Source organism: Garra rufa, chromosome 11, assembly GCF_049309525.1.
Source record: "Garra rufa chromosome 11, GarRuf1.0, whole genome shotgun sequence".
Lineage (NCBI taxonomy): Eukaryota > Metazoa > Chordata > Actinopteri > Cypriniformes > Cyprinidae > Garra > Garra rufa.
The window spans coordinates 23,178,638-23,197,032 of record NC_133371.1 but is presented as its reverse complement, the minus strand read 5'-3'; the positions used below and the strand labels follow the sequence as shown (position 1 = coordinate 23,197,032).

The window sequence follows — 18,395 nt, the reverse complement described above, 5'->3', positions numbered from 1 at the left end:
TTACGAACAACTGGTGCAACCAAATAATGTATAGATTTTAGGGCTGGGCGATTAATCGAAAAGTAATCGAAATCGAAATTCAGAACCTATAACCGATCAAAATTTTCCAGGTCAATTATTTCAATTATTTTCCCTTTAAAAACACTACTGCGTGTTGAGTCAAGTGACCCCGCTCTGTTACGTTATTCCGCCGACATGTCGATGGAGAGCTTAAGCAGTATTTATACAGTAAAAAGTATTTACAGTATATACAAGAGTAATTTTATTTAGAAGAGATAGTGCTTATTTTCTACTTTTAATATTTATTATTATTTTATAAATAATTTATTTTGTTTCCAAAAGTGCAAGTTATTTATTTTCACTAATTTAAGAAAAATGTGACTTTTCGTTTTAAGCAATGTGTGCTTTAATTTCAGTTGTTCAACACTGATGTTCAATAAATAATCATAGATAGTAGATAGTGTGTGCACCCTTCATTCAAAAATCTCTCACTTGTAATATGTGAGCATATTTACTGTACAAAACTTGTCAGTGAACTATGAGGGCAAAAAAATAAATATTATTTAAATATAATTGTATTAATGAATAAAATAATCGTTCATTAATCGTAATCGGGTTAAAATGTTCAATTAATCGAGATTTTGATTTTAGGCCAAATCGCACAGCCCTAATAGATTTAGTTACAAACTAGCTAGTAGTTACTAGCATCTAGTGTGGACTTTACGTTCCAATTTAAGTAAGAACTTACGAATGGCTGGTGCAACCTTAGTACCTTGCTGAGTTAAAATTCTGTAAAAAAAAAAACATTGTCACTAGTGAAAATGTGCAGTCGCAACCGAAGCGTGGGATTTTTTTTTAGTCAAAAATAAGTATATTGAATTATCAGCTAAGATGTTATGATAGTGGTTGGTTCAATGTATATTTAAACTAATGAATCCTTAACTTTTTAATCAGGTCGATCAACTTTTTGCCTTTTTGCCAGATACAACAAATCTCATAAATCACACTTGAAATATTGTTAAAATTGTAATTGTTATTTATTTATCTCTGAAACCTATTTAATAAAATAGAAAAATATATATATTTACAAGGTAGATGTAAGCAAAATCTTAATAGGTCAATGTAACCTATTTCGGTAGTGACAAATTTAGGGAAAGAAGAGTATTCCAAAACGTTCTTAAAATACGATCTGAGAATTAAATGCACAATTACTAGAAATATTTACGGCCTGAATTAAAAAAAAGTAACATAAGTACACATTGACTGGGCTGGATGATGAACTGAATAGTAAAGGAATGCTCCTTTCTGAAGCATCGGTATGTTCTAGATGTGTCCAGTAGGTGACAGCACTCAAACACTATGGACAACATTCAGTTTGTCTTCTGCTGCCCCGTTCTGAAGCCTGAGCTGTTGTAGTCCTCTGTTTACGCCACTCAAACTCACTTCTTCAAATAAACAAGAGCATTTACTGTGGTAAGTCCATGACACATTTTTAACTGTCATTCTTTAGTTTGCATTAGAGAAATGCATGTCCATTTACATAAGCTGAGTTAGCTGGCATAACGTTTGTTAGCTTGACAAATCAGACATGCATGTGTCATTTCTCATTATATCACATTATAATGTGAATGCATCCAGTGAATTAGAGTAAATGTGCCTGTTTGCAAATCCATTTACTACACAATTTATGTTTTCACGTGATTTAGCCAGTTAGCTGTGTAAATAACCCACCCTGTCAGCTGTGTTTTGAAAAATAATAGCTGGTTTCTATCTGGTCTATCCTGGTCATTAGCTGATTAATGCTCATATACCATATTTGACCAGCAACAAACCAGCTATCACTTGATCCTAAAGTGGTCTAGCTGGATTCTGAAACATGATAACTGGTTTCAGCAAGTCTAAGCTGGTCATTAAGTGGTGCAAGCTGGAAGACCATGTTGGATCAACAACAAGGTTGTTAAGCTGGTTTTTGAATCAGTCAGCTAGTGACCATTAGCTAACATGTTCTAAAACGCACAATTTATTGATTTATTGACACAATCATAGGTCATTTTGGCAGATTTGGGAGCGAGAGCTCCTTGCTATCCAATCCATGCATGATGAGTCTGGACGTGAAGAAATTGAAAGTGAACGAGCTGAAAGAAGAGTTGCAGAAGCGTGGGCTGGACACCAAAGGCCTCAAAGTGGATCTGGTTGAGCGGCTTCAAGCGGCTCTGGAGGCTGAAAAGGAACCCACCTGCAATGATGAGACAGAAGCAGGTATTCAAGTTTGCATGCATGAAGATCATTTGATGCATTCGACTGAAACATTTGTGATCCTGTTGCATGTTTGTCTGTGACAGGTGTTGCAGAGGCTGGGAATGATGAGTGTTCTGACCAAGGGCAGATGGCTGGTGAGAAAGAGGGCTCTAATATGAACCGCAGTGTATCTGAAATCCATAAAGATGGAAATAAACCAGAGGCAACTGTTGAGACAATCTGCAAGGAGGGTAAGACTACAAATGGCATTTTTGAGTTTGAATGCATTGCATTATCACTTTCGAATTTTGTATCACTGGTATTGTTGCTTGTTTATGTAAACGTACTTACAAGTTATTATATTTCTAGCGGTCAAACAATACAGTTTTTTTGTTCAAGGTTGATGCCGATATTATAGAGAGCAGGGTGCCCACTGGCCAAGATAAACTAGAAATATACAGTCAAGCCCGAAATTATTCATACCCCTGGCAAATTCTGACTTAGGCCCAATCCCAATTCTATTTTCTACCCCTTCGCCTACCCCTCGCCCCTTCCCCTTGTCCCTTGAAACAAAGTGTAAAGGGGAAGGGCTAAAATATTTCCCCTAAGAAATGGGACACCACTACAACACTGTGATACGTCATCATACGTTGTCGCTAGTTTCTAATGTTACGTCAGAGGACATGCGCAGATGTTTATCACTCATTCCAAGATGTCAAAATGTTGTCATGGTGCAAAAAGTACAAATGTACGGTGTACGCACCGTTCATTCACATGTGGCCGTAAGCAAAACAAACAACGCATTATCACATGCGCGGCAAATTGCTAATCAGTGTAGTGGTGCCTGGAGAAGTATATATGCTTCATTTGTGAATTTCGTTTTGAACTTTCTATTTGAACTCATTCGTTTTCTGGATCCTTGGACTAAAATGTTTACAGGGGTTCACTGGTTTAAGAAATTTCTGATCGTAAAAATCAGCTTCTTTTTATTTGTAAGGTATCGTTTTTATTATTATGTACTGATTTAAATTACTGGTGCGGTGAGCGGGCGCAGGTGCATTATAGGCGCAATCATCAAATACATTTCAAAGCAAGCCGGCTCCACGGTCCTGACTGCATCATCACTGCCTTTATTGGGTGTTTTGAGCGAATATTTACATTTATTCACATGACTGGATGAGGTGGACTGCCATGATTTTGGCAAATGCAGGACACTACTGAATAATGCGCATCAGAGGGGATTTAAAAAGTGGAAGTGTGTATACACCGTATACGTTACCTGCGTACACCATCCACTACACCACCGTTGCAAATTGCCGTGCCACTGGTCTTTCATGTTTCTAACATGCAGTTAAGTGTATATGACATAAAAATATATTTTGTAATATCGTGCAATCAGTGCTATCTGCTAGCAAACTTTAGCGATTTTTTTGCAAACGTTTATTTACAAAACAACATCATAAACACAAACACAAGATTGAAGGTAATATACATATAATGAAACATTGTCATGAAAATCCTTATTAAAGGCAAAAATTACTTATATTTACGAGTCTGCTTGCTCGAGTGAGCAGCCATGTTGGAAATTTCTCTTAGCCCTTCGTTTGAAGTGAGGTCCTGAAAAATCTTCGTTTGGAGGGCTATCTGGCCCTTCCCCTTACCCCTACCCCTCCAACCAAAAGAGAAATGAGACACCCCTACCCCTTCACGTGAACGCGCCAAACGGAGGGGTAGGGCTAAGTGTAGGGGTAAGGGGTAGAATTGGGATTGAGCCTTAAAGTTACTTTTATTCAACCAGCAAGTTTTTTATTTTATTAGGAATTACACAGACGTCTCCCAGAAGATAATAAGACGATACACAAGAGGCATCATAGTGGAAAAAATTATTACTCATCTTTTGTTTACATTTAAACAAAGTGGCATGTCCAAAATTATTTATACCCTTCTCAATAATCAATAGAAAAGCCTTTATCCGAAACAACAATGGAGGATATTAATTTACTTTTATTAATTTTATTAGTTATTAGTTATAATTTACTTTTTAGTTCAAATAAGTTTTACTAATTTAAGGCGAGACACTGCAGGTGAATAGGGTAAAAAAATTAACTAATAATTATCACCTTACTTACTCAGTTGATTGATTACATTGATAATTGCAAACATCTTTGCATTACACGTTTTTTAAAATGTTAGGTTTTAGTATGCATATGAGGCATTATTTAATGAAATATGCGCTAATTTGCATACATTTCTAGTACAAAAATCTAAACACTGGATGAAGTCAGTTTCAAAATTCTTGTTTAATTTTTTTTTTTTTTACATAGAGTCAAATGTTTTTACAGAAGGAATTTTGGGTATCTAATTTTTTACAGTTTTTTGGGGAATACAATGTTGTATAAAATCAAGCAAATTATATATGAACAAATCCCTCTGTAAAAACCTTCAGCATATAAACAAGAATAAAAATGTAAAGTTTGGTGTGTGTAAGTGCTACTGAAGTGGATATTTATGGCTCAGTGTAGGAGAAAAAACTTATTTTGAGAAAATGGCCTTTAAAAATATGTATTGTAATTGAAATCTATTGACATAAATAGATAAAGTGCTATAAAATAAACACTTAACGTGTATTTTGGATGTTTTCTTTTCAGTAGTCTGAAAAAAGACTTTATAAATAGCCTAAAATCTCAAACTTGACAGGTGCATGAAAAAACTGTTTTTGCTTACAGTGTCTCCCCTTAATTTGTGTATACACGTATATTTTAATGCTTGTTTTGTAATGTTTTAAATAATTTTAAGTCATCTTGAGGCCCTTTAGGAAGTTTGCTGAGGCTTTATATTGAATATTTATTGTTTCACAGAACATGAAGTGGCACCAGTGAAGGTAAAAAATGAAGATGACATAAAGACGGAGCTACAAGAACAGCAGCAACCTTACCCTGGCAGTGAATGGGAAGACCAGGAGAGCCGGCAAAGTGCAGTGAGCAAGTCTGAACAGGATGGACATGCACGTTATGGCCACAAGAGGCGCTATGATGAAAGCCATGGTTATAGCTATTATGAACACCGTGAAGACAGGAGGTAAATTCACCACATTGCTTTTGTTTTAATCCTATATCAGCATTAGGACTCATTGACAAATGCTATTGCATTTACATTTTGATTTATACATTTACATTTTTCTGTTTACTCACAGGTCCCGCTCACCTCTGCCACCTGCTGAAGAGGATGAGGAAGACTTTGATGGCACGCTTGTGGTCATTGACACTTGTACGTGAGGGCTTGTTTGTGTACGCTAATTATGATTTATGATATTTCTATAATAGTCATAATAATGGTGGAATTCTTTCTGTAAATTTCAACAGATAACTGTGACTTGCACTTCAAAGTCTCTCGGGACCGTTGCAGCGGCTATCCTTTAACCATCGAGGGGTTTGCTTACCTATGGTCTGGAGCACGAGCAACGTATGGTGTAAACAAGGGACGCATGTGCTATGAGCTGAAGGTAACATACACTACCTTTCAAAAGGTTGCGGTCAACGATACTTTTTTAATATTTATACTCTTAGGCTTACCAGGTTTGCATTTATTTGATCAAAATACAGTTAAAATAGTAATATTGTGAAAGATTATTACAATTTAAAATAACGATTTACTATTTGAATATATTTTAAAATGTACAGTTGAAGTCAAAAGTTTACATACACCTTTCAGAATCTGCAGAATGTTAATTATTTCATCTAAATAAGAGGGATCATGCAAAATGCATGTTATTTTTTAGCTAGTACTGACCTGAATAAGATATGTAACAAAGTTTACATGCACGTGATTCTAAATACTGTTTTGTTACCTGAATGTGTTTTTTTTGTTTAGTGATAGTTGTTCATGAGTCCCTTGTTTGTCCTGAACAGTTAAACTGCCTGCTGTTCTTCAGGAAAAATCCTTCAGGTTCCACTTATTCTTTGGTTTTTCAGCATTTTTGTGTATTTGAACCCTTTTCAACAATGACGGTATGATTTTGAGATCCATATTTCACACTGAGGACAACTGAGGGACTCATATGCAACACTTACAGAAGGTTCAAACACTCACTGATGCTTCAGAAGGAAAAATTATGCATTAAGAGCCAGGGGTGTAAACTTCTTGAATTGAAGATAAATTCATAAGGTAAATTTAACTTATTTTATCTTCTGGGGAACATGTTACTATGTTCTGTAGCTTCTGAAGGGCAGTACTAAATGAAGAGGCAAAATAAGAAAAATGTACACATCCTCATTGCGTTCAAAAGTTTACACTCCTGGCTCTTAATGCATCGTCTTTCTTTATGAAGCATCAGTGAGTGTTGGTACCTTTTGTAATAGTTGCATATGAATCCCTCAGTTGTCCTCAGTGTGAAAAGATGGATCTCAAAATCATACAGTCATTGTTGGAAAGGGTTCAAATATACAAAAATGCTGAAAAACCAAAGAATCTGTGGGACATTAAGGACTTTTCTAAAGAACAGCAGACAGTTTAACTGTTCAGGACCAACATGAGACTCATGAACAACTATCACTAAACCAAAATCATTCAGGTACAACACAGTATTAAGAGTCAAATGTATGTGAACTTTTGAACAGGGTCATTTTTATTATTTTTACTATTATTTTCTCCTGTGGATTATGTGAACTTCTTTTATGTGAAATATCTTATTCAGTTCAGTACTAAATAAAAATAACACACATTTTGTATGATACCTTTTATTTTGGTAAAACAATTAACATTTCGCAGATTCTGCAAGGTGTGTGTAAACTTTTGACTTCAACTGTAGTTTATTCCCATCATAGCAAAGCTGATTTTTTTTAGCAGCCATTATTCATTTATCCTTCAAAAGTAATGTTCTGATTTGGTGCTTAGGAAACATGTCTTAATATTATGAATATTGAAAATAGCTGTGCTGCTTATTTATATTTTGTGGAAACCATGATACATTCTTAAGATTCTTTAATAGAAAGAACAGCATTTGTTTGAACATTATAAATGTCTGCATTTTCTCCTGTTATCAGTTTAATCCATCCTTGCTGAATAAAAGTCATAATTTCTTTCCAATCTTACTCACCCATATTTTGAATTGTAGTTTAAACTAGTTGTTAGCTTTTAAATCAACTTAAAAGGATAGTTCACCCAAAAAGGAAAAATTCTGTCATTAATTACTTTCCCTCGTCGTTTCAGCCCCGTAAGACTTGTTTATCTTCAGAACACAAATTAAGATATTTCTAATGAAGTAGTTTACATAATCTTGGTTTTTGCCTCCAGGTTATGGAGCATATACCAGTGAAGCATCTTCCCAGCAGTGAGCCTGACCCTCATGTTGTGAGAATCGGGTGGTCTCTGGACTCCTGCAGCACACAGCTTGGTGAGGAATCACAAGTACACTCACAGACTACAAGGGTTTGTTATATTTGTTATCCTTATGTAGGGAATTACTTTGTTTCAGGAGAAGAGGCATTCTCTTATGGGTATGGCGGAACAGGGAAAAAGTCTGCCTGTTGCAAATTTGAAGATTACGGAGAGAAATTTGGTGAAAGTGATGCCATTGGATGTTATATTGTGAGGGCTATTCTTACATTTATTTTGTTAGCTCAGTGGCTCTGTTGCAAAACCTAGTCAACTTTTTGCTGTATACTCCAAAATAAAGGTGCAGTCACATTTACCACTACTTGAAATTTTACATACAGAATAATTTTAATGAAAACTTTTGCCTGCTTGGCTTCCAGTGGAAAAGAAATTGTACTATGCAATTGTGTTGGGTTTGGCAGTGATCTCTGTGTGGGCAGAGATTCGTAACACAAAGCAAAACTGAAGATCTGGAATGGACAAAGCACTCATTCTAGTACAGTCGTGGCCAAAAGTTTTGAGAATGACACAAATATTAGTTTTCACAAAGTTTGCTGCTCAACTGCCTTTAGATCTTTATTTTAGATGTTTCTGTGATGTACTGAAATATAATTACAAGCACTTCATACGTTTCAAAGGCTTTTATCGACAATTACATGACATTTATGCAAAGAGTCAGTATTTGCAGTGTTGGCCCTTCTTTTTCAGGACCTCTGCAATTCGACTGGGCATGCTCTCAATCAACTTCTGGGCCAAATCCTGACTGATAGCAACCCATTCTTTCATAATCACTTCTTGGAGTTTGTCAGAATTAGTGGGTTTTTGTTTGTCCACCCGCCTCTTGAGGGATTGACCACAAGTTTTAAGATCTGGGGAGTTTCCAGGCCATGGACCCAAAATGTCAACGTTTTGGTCCCCGAGCCACTTAGTTATCACTTTTGCCTTATGGCACGGTGCTCCATCGTGCTGGAAAATGCATTGTTCTTCACCAAACTGTTGTTGGATTGTTGGAAGAAGTTGCTGTTGGAGGGTGTTTTGGTACCATTCTTTATTCATGGCTGTGTTTTTGGGCAAAATTGTGAGTGAGCCCACTCCCTTGGATGAGAAGCAACCCCACACATGAATGGTCTCAGGATGCTTTACTGTTGGCATGACACAGGACTGATGGTAGCGCTCACCTTTTCTTCTCCGGACAAGCCTTTTTCCAGATGCCCCAAACAATCGGAAAGAGGCTTCATCGGGGAATATGACTTTGCCCCAGTCCTCAGCAGTCCATTCGCCATACTTTTTGCAGAAGATCAATCTGTCCCTGATGTTTTTTTGGAGAGAAGTGGCTTCTTTGCTGCCCTTCTTGACACCAGGATATCTTCCAAAAGTCTTGGCCTCACTGTGCGTGCAGATGCGCTCACACCTGCCTGCTGCCATTCCTGAGCAAGCTCTGCACTGGTGGCACTCCGATCCCGCAGCTGAATCCTCTTTAGGAGACGATCCTGGAGCTTGCTGGACTTTCTTGGACGCCCTGAAGCCTTCTTAACAATGCAGTGGAAAGTTGTTTTCAGGATTAAGTTAATTTTCATGGCAAAGAAGGACTATGCAATTCATCTGATCACTCTTCGTAACATTCTGGAGTATATGCAAATTGCTATTATAAAAACTTAAGCAGCAACTTTTCCAATTTCCATTATTTATGTAATTCTCAAAACTTTTGGCCACGACTGTACTATCTACTCATCCAGTTTTGTATAAAATGTCACTTTAATATTTTAAAATGATGAATAAAACAAAGAGGCTATTTGGAAAGCATTTATTTAGGATTGGTTTGTTTAATAGCTGGGAGAATAGCTTTCTTTTTCTACGAAAGTCATTAAGCAACAGTAAATGTGACCATACCTTGTGGCATCATCATGGCTAAGATAAAATGCCTGTTAGTGACTGATATGGAATGGACTACATAGGCTGCAATTTCAGGTGTTTCACATATAGCATGTTGCTAAGCTAACTACATGATACTCTGAAAATAAAAATATACATATAACGCTCTAATTTTAATTTGATTGAACAGCATTGGGATGGGACCTACTGTATGATGCCTTCTGTCTAGGTGGCAGCTCACTAGGTTTTGGAACTGAGAGAATAATGAAAGGAAACCAAAATAACAAACATACGACTACCTGCATAAAGTAGCTGACTTGATAAATATATAATCTCATATGTGTCTTTTACAGGACTTTGACAGTCACGAGCAGGTGCAAATGGCTTTCTCAAAGAACGGAAAGTGGCTTGATGTGGCATTTCACATATCTAAAGAAGAACTGGATGGTCGTGCGCTATATCCTCATGTCCTGCTGAAGAACTGCTCTGTTGAGTTTAACTTTGGTCAGCGAGAGGAACCTTTCTTTCCTTTGCAAGATGGCTACACGTTCATTGGGGCCGTCAACTTGGAGAACAGGGTCAGAGGAACTGTTGGTCCTGCCAACAAATCTGATTGTGAGGTAATTCTCCAGATTAGCTTCATACAAGTATTTACAAGATTTTTTTTTTTTTTTTAACAGGTAGTTTTCAATAGTAATATGTGACCAAGGACCATAAAAGGTCATAAAGATCATTTTTGTACTGAAAGCTGAATAAACAAGCTTTCCATTGATTTACGGTTTGTTAGGATAGGACAATATTTAGCAGAGATACATTTTGGCATAAAATTAAAATAGATCATTTTGACCCATACAATGTATTGTTGGCTATTGCTACAGATATATTTGTGCTACTTACGACTGGTTTTGTGGTCCAGGGTTACATATCTGTGGTCACAACTTAATGTGTACAATCCAGAGAATGTCACTTTTGTCTGTAGGTCCTGATGATGGTCGGTCTTCCTGCTTGTGGTAAAACCACGTGGGCCTCTAAGCATGCAGAGATGAACCCAGAGAAGAAGTACAACATCCTGGGCACAAATGCCATCATTGAAAAAATGAAGGTTCAGCATGTTTAAATGTGTTTTATGGTTTACATTTGAGAAAACTATCAAACTATCACTATGTGTTCATGCATCCACAAACATTCAAATTTGTGATCTAAACAAGCTTAATGTATAATTGTCTAAAAATATACAGTTTTGCTTTTTTATTAAAATACACTACTGTTCAAAAGTTTGGGCTCAGTAAGAACATATAACATATAGAACTTATTTTAAATTGTTTATTTCACAATTTTAGTGTTTTTACTTTATTTCTGATCAAATAAATGATAAACATAAGATATTTATTAAAAAAAAAAACTTACAGATCCCAAATTGTTTAACATTGATGGATTTTTATGGTTCTGTTATGGTTTTAGATGATGGGATTGCGACGCCAGCGAAACTATGCTGGGCGCTGGGACATCCTGATTCAGCAAGCTACTCAGTGCCTAAACCGACTGATCCAAATCGCTGCCCGCAAAAGACGGAACTACATCTTGGATCAGGTACCTGAAACATCTGAACACTCACTGTTCTTCAGAAAAATCCTTTAGGTCCCACAAATTCTTTGATTTTTCAGCTTTTTTGTGTATTTGAACCCTTTCTAACAATATCTGTATAATTTTAAAATCCATCTTTTCATGCTGAGGACAACTGAGGGACTCATATGCAACTATTACAGAAGGTCCAAACACTCACGGATGCTCCAGAAAGAAAAACTAGGCATTAAGAGCCTGGGAGTGAAAACTTTGTGAATTTGAAGATCAGGATAAATTTAACTTATTTTGTCTTCTGGGAAACATGTAAGTACCTTCTGTAACTTCTAACGGGCAGTACTAAATGAAAAAATATATATATATTTGGGCTAAATAATTTTTTTTTACACATTTTCATTTTGTTCAGAAGTTTTCACCCATGCATTTAAGTCCCTCAGTTGTCCTCAGTGTGAAAAGATGGATCTCAAAATCTTACAGTCATTGTTGGAAATGATTAAAATACACAAAAAACAAAGAATATGTGAGACCTGAAGGATTTTTCTGAAGAACAGCAGGCAGTTTAACTGTTCAGGACAAACAAGGGACTCATCACTAAACAAAAAAACAGCTTTGAATAGGGTCAGTGTTATAAATTCAACTATTATTTTCTCTTGTGGGCTATATGTAAATGTCTTTTATGTGAAATATTTTATTCAGGTCTGTACTAAATAAAAAATAAATTGCATTTTGTATGATTCCTCTTATTTTGGTAAAATAATTAACATTTATATATATATTTATATATTATACATAATTTAGAATTAAGGATCCCTAGTGACATTTTGTTTCCAGGTCCTCACGGACAGGTAAGGTAAGGTCATTGTGAGGAATTGTAAGGGTCTATCACTAGGTGCATGAAAAGAAAGAAAAACCACTCTCACTTCATTGCAGGGTTCCAAATTTCCTCCTGTAAAAAGCAAGGCCTGAACACAAAAGAAACAATAATGAACAGCTTCTACTTCTTTCTTGTCACTATTGCTAGACAAATGTATACGGATCAGCCCAGAGACGAAAAATGCATCCTTTTGAAGGGTTTCAACGGAAGGCTATTGTAATTTGTCCCACAGACGAGGATTTAAAAGAGCGAACGTATAAGCAAACTCACGAGGAAGGAAAAGATGTGCCCGATCACGCTGTTTTAGAAATGAAAGGTAGGACACTTCTATGGAAAACATTAGAAATAAAAAAGAAAGAGATATGCATCACCTGATTAAACTTTTGCTTTTTGGTTTGTAATTAAGTTAAAGGAGAAGTTCACTTCCAGAATGAAAATTTCCTGATAATTTACTCACCCCCATGCCATCCAGGATGTTTATGTCTTGCTTTCTTTAGTCGAAAAGAAGGTTTTTGAGGAAAACATTCCAGGATTTTTCTCCATATAGTGGACTTCAATGGGAATCCAAATTGCAAAAAGGTCCAAATTGCAGTTTCAATGCAACTTCAAAGGGCTCTACATGATCCCAGCCAAGAAATAAGAGTTTTATCTATTGAGACGATTTTTCGAAGAAAAATACAACTTTATATACTTTTTAATCAAATACTTTTAAAACAAAAAATTGGCCGATCGTTTTACTAGATAAGAACCTTATTCCTTGTCTGGGATCATGTAGAGCTCTTTGAAGCTACATTAAAATTGCAGTTTGGACCTTCAATCCGTTGGCCACCATTGAAGTCTAAAATATGAGGAAATTCCTGGAATGTTTTCCTCAAAAAACTAAATTTGTTTGTGACAAAAAAGAAAGACATGAACCTCTTAGATGGCATTGTGGTAAGTAAATTACCAGAACATTTTTATTCTTTTCCTGTAAGTTTGTAATTAAAAACCAGCTTTATGTTTTGGACCCTTATCCTCAGCTTCAGTGGGTCTTTGATCATCCATGTCTTAATAAACCCTGAGATGTTTCAAACCAAGCAATGTGTATTATAGTGCTTTAGCAATAAAAATGTGACTAAAAAATAATAATTCATACTAATATTGGTATGCAACCCCCTAATAAATAGATACATTAGTTCCAAAATCCCTTTTTTCCAACATTGCGATTGCGCTTGGTTTGCAGTAGTGTTGTTCATCACCTTCATGTTTTACACTTTTTCTGTTTTGATATGAATGGTTTTCTTGCATTATCTTGACATTTTCCCATCATCTTTAGCAATATTTTGTCAGTGAGGTCAGAATAAAAAATAAAAAATTGTCTTCTAGTGTCATGATCTGTCCCACCTTCCTCTTTTCATGGCTTTGAAGCCAACTTTGTGCTGCCAGAGGTTGGAGACTTCCTGGATGAAGTGACCTTTGTTGAGCTGCAGAGAGAAAAAGCTGAAGAGCTGGTCAAACTGTACAAAGAAGAAGGCCGGAAGGCCGGGCCTCCGCCTGAGAAACGCTTTGATAACTGGGGACAGCGTAGACGTGAAAGCAGCTATCAACGGTACGACAACCACGGAGGGTCGAGAGGAGGACAACAGAACCGTGGAGGACCTGAAAGAAGCTACAGAGGAGGTGAATTGACCTTATTAAGGTGTCAAGCCAATTAATTAAAAATGAAAAGTCTCTCATTAGTGTTTTTGCATCTTGCCCTCTGCTTTTGTCAGGATATAACCGTGATGGCTACAATCAGAACCGCTGGGGAGGTCATTACAGAGACGGGCGAGATGGATACAGCAGCAGCCATCAATCTAGAGGAAGCTACAATAATAACCGTCATGGCTCCTATAACAAAGAAGGATATAACCAAGTCAGTCTGCACACAGTCATGTATCGGTGACAGATATTTAGCTTCATTAGATGAGTTTGTGTTATTGTTTGGTTCCCACATTTCTTTTAGAGCTATCATCAGGGTTACAATCAAGGCTACAACCAGGGCAACTATAACCAGGGAAACTACAACCAAGGCTACAACTATGGCAACTACAACCAGTACCCAGATTGTGGGCAAGGTTACCATGACAATCAAGGATCTGGACAATCATATAACCAGCAGGACTACAATCAGCAGTATCAGCAGGTGAGCTACAAGCAATGTTCTATAACTAAAAAATGTTGCTCTGTTGATAAGATTTATGGGATATATTGAATACTACACACTCTTAAATAAACAGGTACAAAGGCTATCACATATTTACCCCTAAAGGGTGCACGTAAGTACTTCTTACAGGGGTGTCCAAACTCGAGTTTAGCTCCAACCCCAGTTAAACACATCTGAACCAGCTAATCAGGTCTTAGTAGTAGTCCCATTGACTGCCAAGTAAATAACGCTGTCAAGGCCCAGAAAAGTGTAAAAGACGTCGTCAAAATAGTCCATCTGCCATCAGTGGTTCAACCATAATATTATGAAGCTACGAGAATACTTTTTGTACGCAAAAAAAAAAAAATAGTGACTTTAAACAAGTTATTGAAGTCTTGTCTCGCAATTCTGACTTTAAAAATTTGAAATTTATATGAAGTTATATCACACATTGAATTTATTTCACGTAATTGCTTGTTATAAAGTCAGAATTGTGAGATATAAACTCAGTTCTGAAAACGAAGATGCAACTGCGAGATATAAACTAAAAAAAAAAACAGAACAGCGAGTTTATTACCCGAATATTAATTTTCAAAGGCAGTTTTTCCCATGCATTGATTTATTTGTGGCAGCTTGCCACAGTATCAAAACCATGGAAGCCTGTTTCCACTACTGAATAAAAAGAGTTTCTTGCGACTTTTTATCTTAGAATATTTTTTTCTCAGAATTGCATGATTCAAACTCTCAATTCTATGTTTTTTTCTTAAAATGGTGAGATGAACTTGCAAATATCTTTAAAACTTGAAATTGTTTATATCAAGTTATATCACGCATTGAGTTTATAACATGCAATTCTGACTTTATAACTTGAAATTGTGTATATGAAGTTATATCACACTTTGAGTTTATATCACGCAATTCTGACTTTATAACATGCAATTGCCTGTTATAAAGTCAGAATTGCGAGCTATAAACTCAGTTGAGAACAAAATCACAACTGTGAGATATAAACAAAAAAAAAACAGAATTGCGAGTTTATTTCTCAGAATTGCACGTTTGTCCAGCAATTCTGACTTTATAACTTGAAATTGTTTATATGAAGTTATAGCAGTTTATTTCACGCAATTCTGACTTAACTCGCAATTGCGTGTTATAAAGTCAGAATTGCAAGACATAAACTTAGTTCTTCAGTTCTGAGAACAAAGTCACAACTGCGAGATATAAACTAAAAAAAAAAAAAAAAACAGAATTGCAAGTTTATTTCTCAGAATCTTTAAGTTTGTCTCGCAATTCTGACTTTATAACTTACAATTGTTTATATGACGTTATGTCACGCATTGAGTTTATTTCACGCAATTCTTCTGACTTTATAACTCGCAGTTGCGTGTTTTAAAGTCAGAATTGCAAGATATAAACTCAGTTGTGAGAACAAAGTCACAACTGCGAGATATAAACTAAATAAAAACGGAATTGCGAGTTTATTTCTCAGAATTGCAAGTTTGTCTCGCAATTCTGACTATAACTTGAAATTGTTTGTCAAGTTATATCATGCATTGAGTTTATATCACGCAATTCTGACTTTATAACATGCAATTGCGAGTTAAGTCAGAATTGCGAGATATAAAATCAGTTCTGAGAACAAAATCACAACTGTGAGATATAAACAAAAAAACAGAATTGCAAGTTAATTCTCAAGACAAACTTGCAATTCTGACTTTAAAACTTGGAATTTTTTTTATATCAAGTTATATCACGCAGTTCTGACTTTATAACATGCAATTGCGAGTTAAGTCAGAATTGTGAGATAGAAACTTGCAATTCTCAGAAAAAAATGTTTTCTCAAAATTGGACCTTATAACTCACAATTCTGAGAAAAAAAGTCATTGATAAAAAGAGAAGTGGAAATGGGCTTCCATATAAAACTGACTGGCTGCCACAAATAGATTTTTTTAAAAGGCTTTGACTTCATTGACTAAACAAGCACTGCATGTTCAAAATCAAAATGTGGCTTCAGAAAACCTTCAATGTCATCTATCTATCTGTCTGTCTGTCTATCTGTCATTATTTTGTTCTTAAATCATATTTTAATATCTTCATTTTTTGTTTTACCAAGCTAGTACAATACTGTCAATAACAGTTTTCTTCCACTGTGATGTTTTTTCCTTGTATATTCACAAAGGAATTTATCCTAAATTTAAACATAATTTTAAAGTGCTTGCCTTGGATTTATTGTTACTATTAGTATAATTAAAAAAGAAAACATCCCGCATTACTGTTTTTTTATGTTCTGTTTACTGTATAAAAATAGTTTGAGAAACCTAGTTATTTTGGCTTGGTAAAACTAAGAAGAAACATAATAAAAATGAGTGCTGTCAAATCCAAAATAAAGGTTCATGTTTACATGATATGTGTGTGTATTTGTATATTTTTATTATGTAAAATACACACACACACACACACACACACACATGCATGTACACATGCATGTACACATTTAAGAAAAATGTTATGTTTATATATTAAATATTTATATATAATATAAATTATATGAATGTCAATTTATACATGTATATTTTCAAAATATATACTGTATGTGTGTTTTGTATATACATAATAAATATAAACCTATAGACATACATATATTATGCAAACAAAAACTGTTTTTGGATGTGATTAATTGCGATTAATCATTTGACAGCACTAAAAAATGTCAGTTTTTACATAGTGGTGAGGTACTTTTAAACCCTCAAAGACATTTGTCTGACTTAGATTGTAAGTGCATTACTGTAAATGCATTTTCTGTCCTTTTTAAAGTGAATAATTGTTTTTAAATGTCTACAGTTCAATATTTAGAAGTGGTGAAAGTTGTCCTTTTGTTAATGCGTGATGTTTTTTTTCTCCAGTATGCGCAGCAGTGGCAGCAGTATTATCAGAATCAGAGCCAGTGGAACCAGTACTACGGTCAATATGGGAATTACTCCGGACAGCAGGGCTCACAGTAAACACAAAACACCTGTAATGGCACACATGTACACACATGCCACATTTCTCTATTTAAAATACATTGTTGCACTTTAACTACAATCATTTAATTTCTTTTCTCTTTCTTGTTCAATCATTTGCAGTTTTATAAGACATAGTAAGCTGACTGTTATAAGTCAATGATTGTTTTGAGCTAAATGATTTACTGATATAATTATACTAGATAATACTACTCCTGAGGTTGAAATAAAAGCAGAGATATGACGGATTTCTAGTATATGGGGAAAATAACTAGTTCTTGTAGTACCTCAAACAGCCTGCAGGTGTAGAAACTGAGATGTTTTCCATTCCATTTCCATTTAATTTGGAATGTAGATGCTGTTCATATCAACTATTTTGAGTCTTAACACATTAAGATGCAGTAAAAAGCATGTTTTTTGTTTCAATTGTCGTTGTTCAGTGTTTGATATACTCATAATCACACAAGATAAGATGAAGAATGTTGTGTTACTAAAGTTTTATTCTTCCTGATAATACAAAATGCTAGCTGATTGTAAAGGAGTAGTTCACTTTCAGAACAAAGATTTAGAGATAATGTACTCACCTGTGTCCCCCTTGTCATCCAAGATGTTCATGTCTTTCTTTCTTCAGTTGTAAAGAAATGGATGTTTTTTGAGGAAAACATTTCAGGGTTTCTCTCCATATAATGGACTTCTATGGTGCCCACGAGTTTGAACTTCCAAAATGCAGTTTAAATGCAGCTTCAAAGGGCTCTAAATGATCCCAGCCGAGGAATAAGGGTCTTTTCTAGCGAAACATTTGGTTATTTTCTAAAAATATCTACAGTTTATATACTTTTTAATCTCCACACACAGAGCTAGACAAGACAAGCATTTGAGGTTAAAAAGTATATAAATTGTTTTTTTTTTTTTTTTAAATAACCAATCGTTTTGCTAGATAAGACCCTTCTTTCCTTGGCTGTGATTGTTTAGAGTCCTTTGAAGCTGCATTTTGGAGGTTCAAACTCGGAGGCACCATAGAAGTTCATTATATGGAGAGAAATGCTGAAATGTTTTCCTCAAAAAACATAATTTCTTTACAACTTAAGAAAGACATGAACAGGGGGTGAGTACATTATCTGTAAATTTTCGTTCTGAAAGTGAATGTCGATGACCATCCTTGATGAGAAAGTACTGCATTTTTTCTGAAATGTTTAGTTCTTTCTTGTTCTTCGTGGATGTTATTTATCCAATCCATTTTTGCTTTGAGAATTAAATTATAAAACCCCTCCGTGACATGATGTTCTAGCTA

General features: G+C 35.3%; 1 protein-coding gene across 2 annotated transcripts; it reads left to right on the top strand.

Annotated features, from left to right (window-relative positions):
• The first annotated feature begins 1,353 nt into the window (after positions 1-1,353).
• On the top strand, positions 1,354-18,379 carry hnrnpul1 (heterogeneous nuclear ribonucleoprotein U-like 1). 2 transcript variants are annotated; one of them, XM_073850347.1, is made up of 16 exons: positions 1,354-1,473; positions 2,047-2,259; positions 2,343-2,489; positions 5,097-5,316; positions 5,432-5,505; positions 5,601-5,740; positions 7,531-7,630; positions 7,712-7,824; positions 9,837-10,103; positions 10,463-10,585; positions 10,945-11,073; positions 12,086-12,254; positions 13,346-13,597; positions 13,690-13,832; positions 13,923-14,102; positions 17,006-18,379. In XM_073850347.1, exons 2-16 carry the CDS (start codon positions 2,097-2,099, stop codon positions 17,102-17,104), a joined length of 2,319 nt encoding a protein of 772 aa, XP_073706448.1. In that variant the 5' UTR covers positions 1,354-1,473; positions 2,047-2,096; the 3' UTR covers positions 17,105-18,379. The 2 variants fall into 2 exon arrangements, with proteins under 2 accessions (XP_073706448.1, XP_073706449.1); XM_073850348.1 differs by having other exon boundaries at positions 1,369-1,473; positions 2,060-2,259.
• Positions 18,380-18,395: the final 16 nt, after the last annotated feature.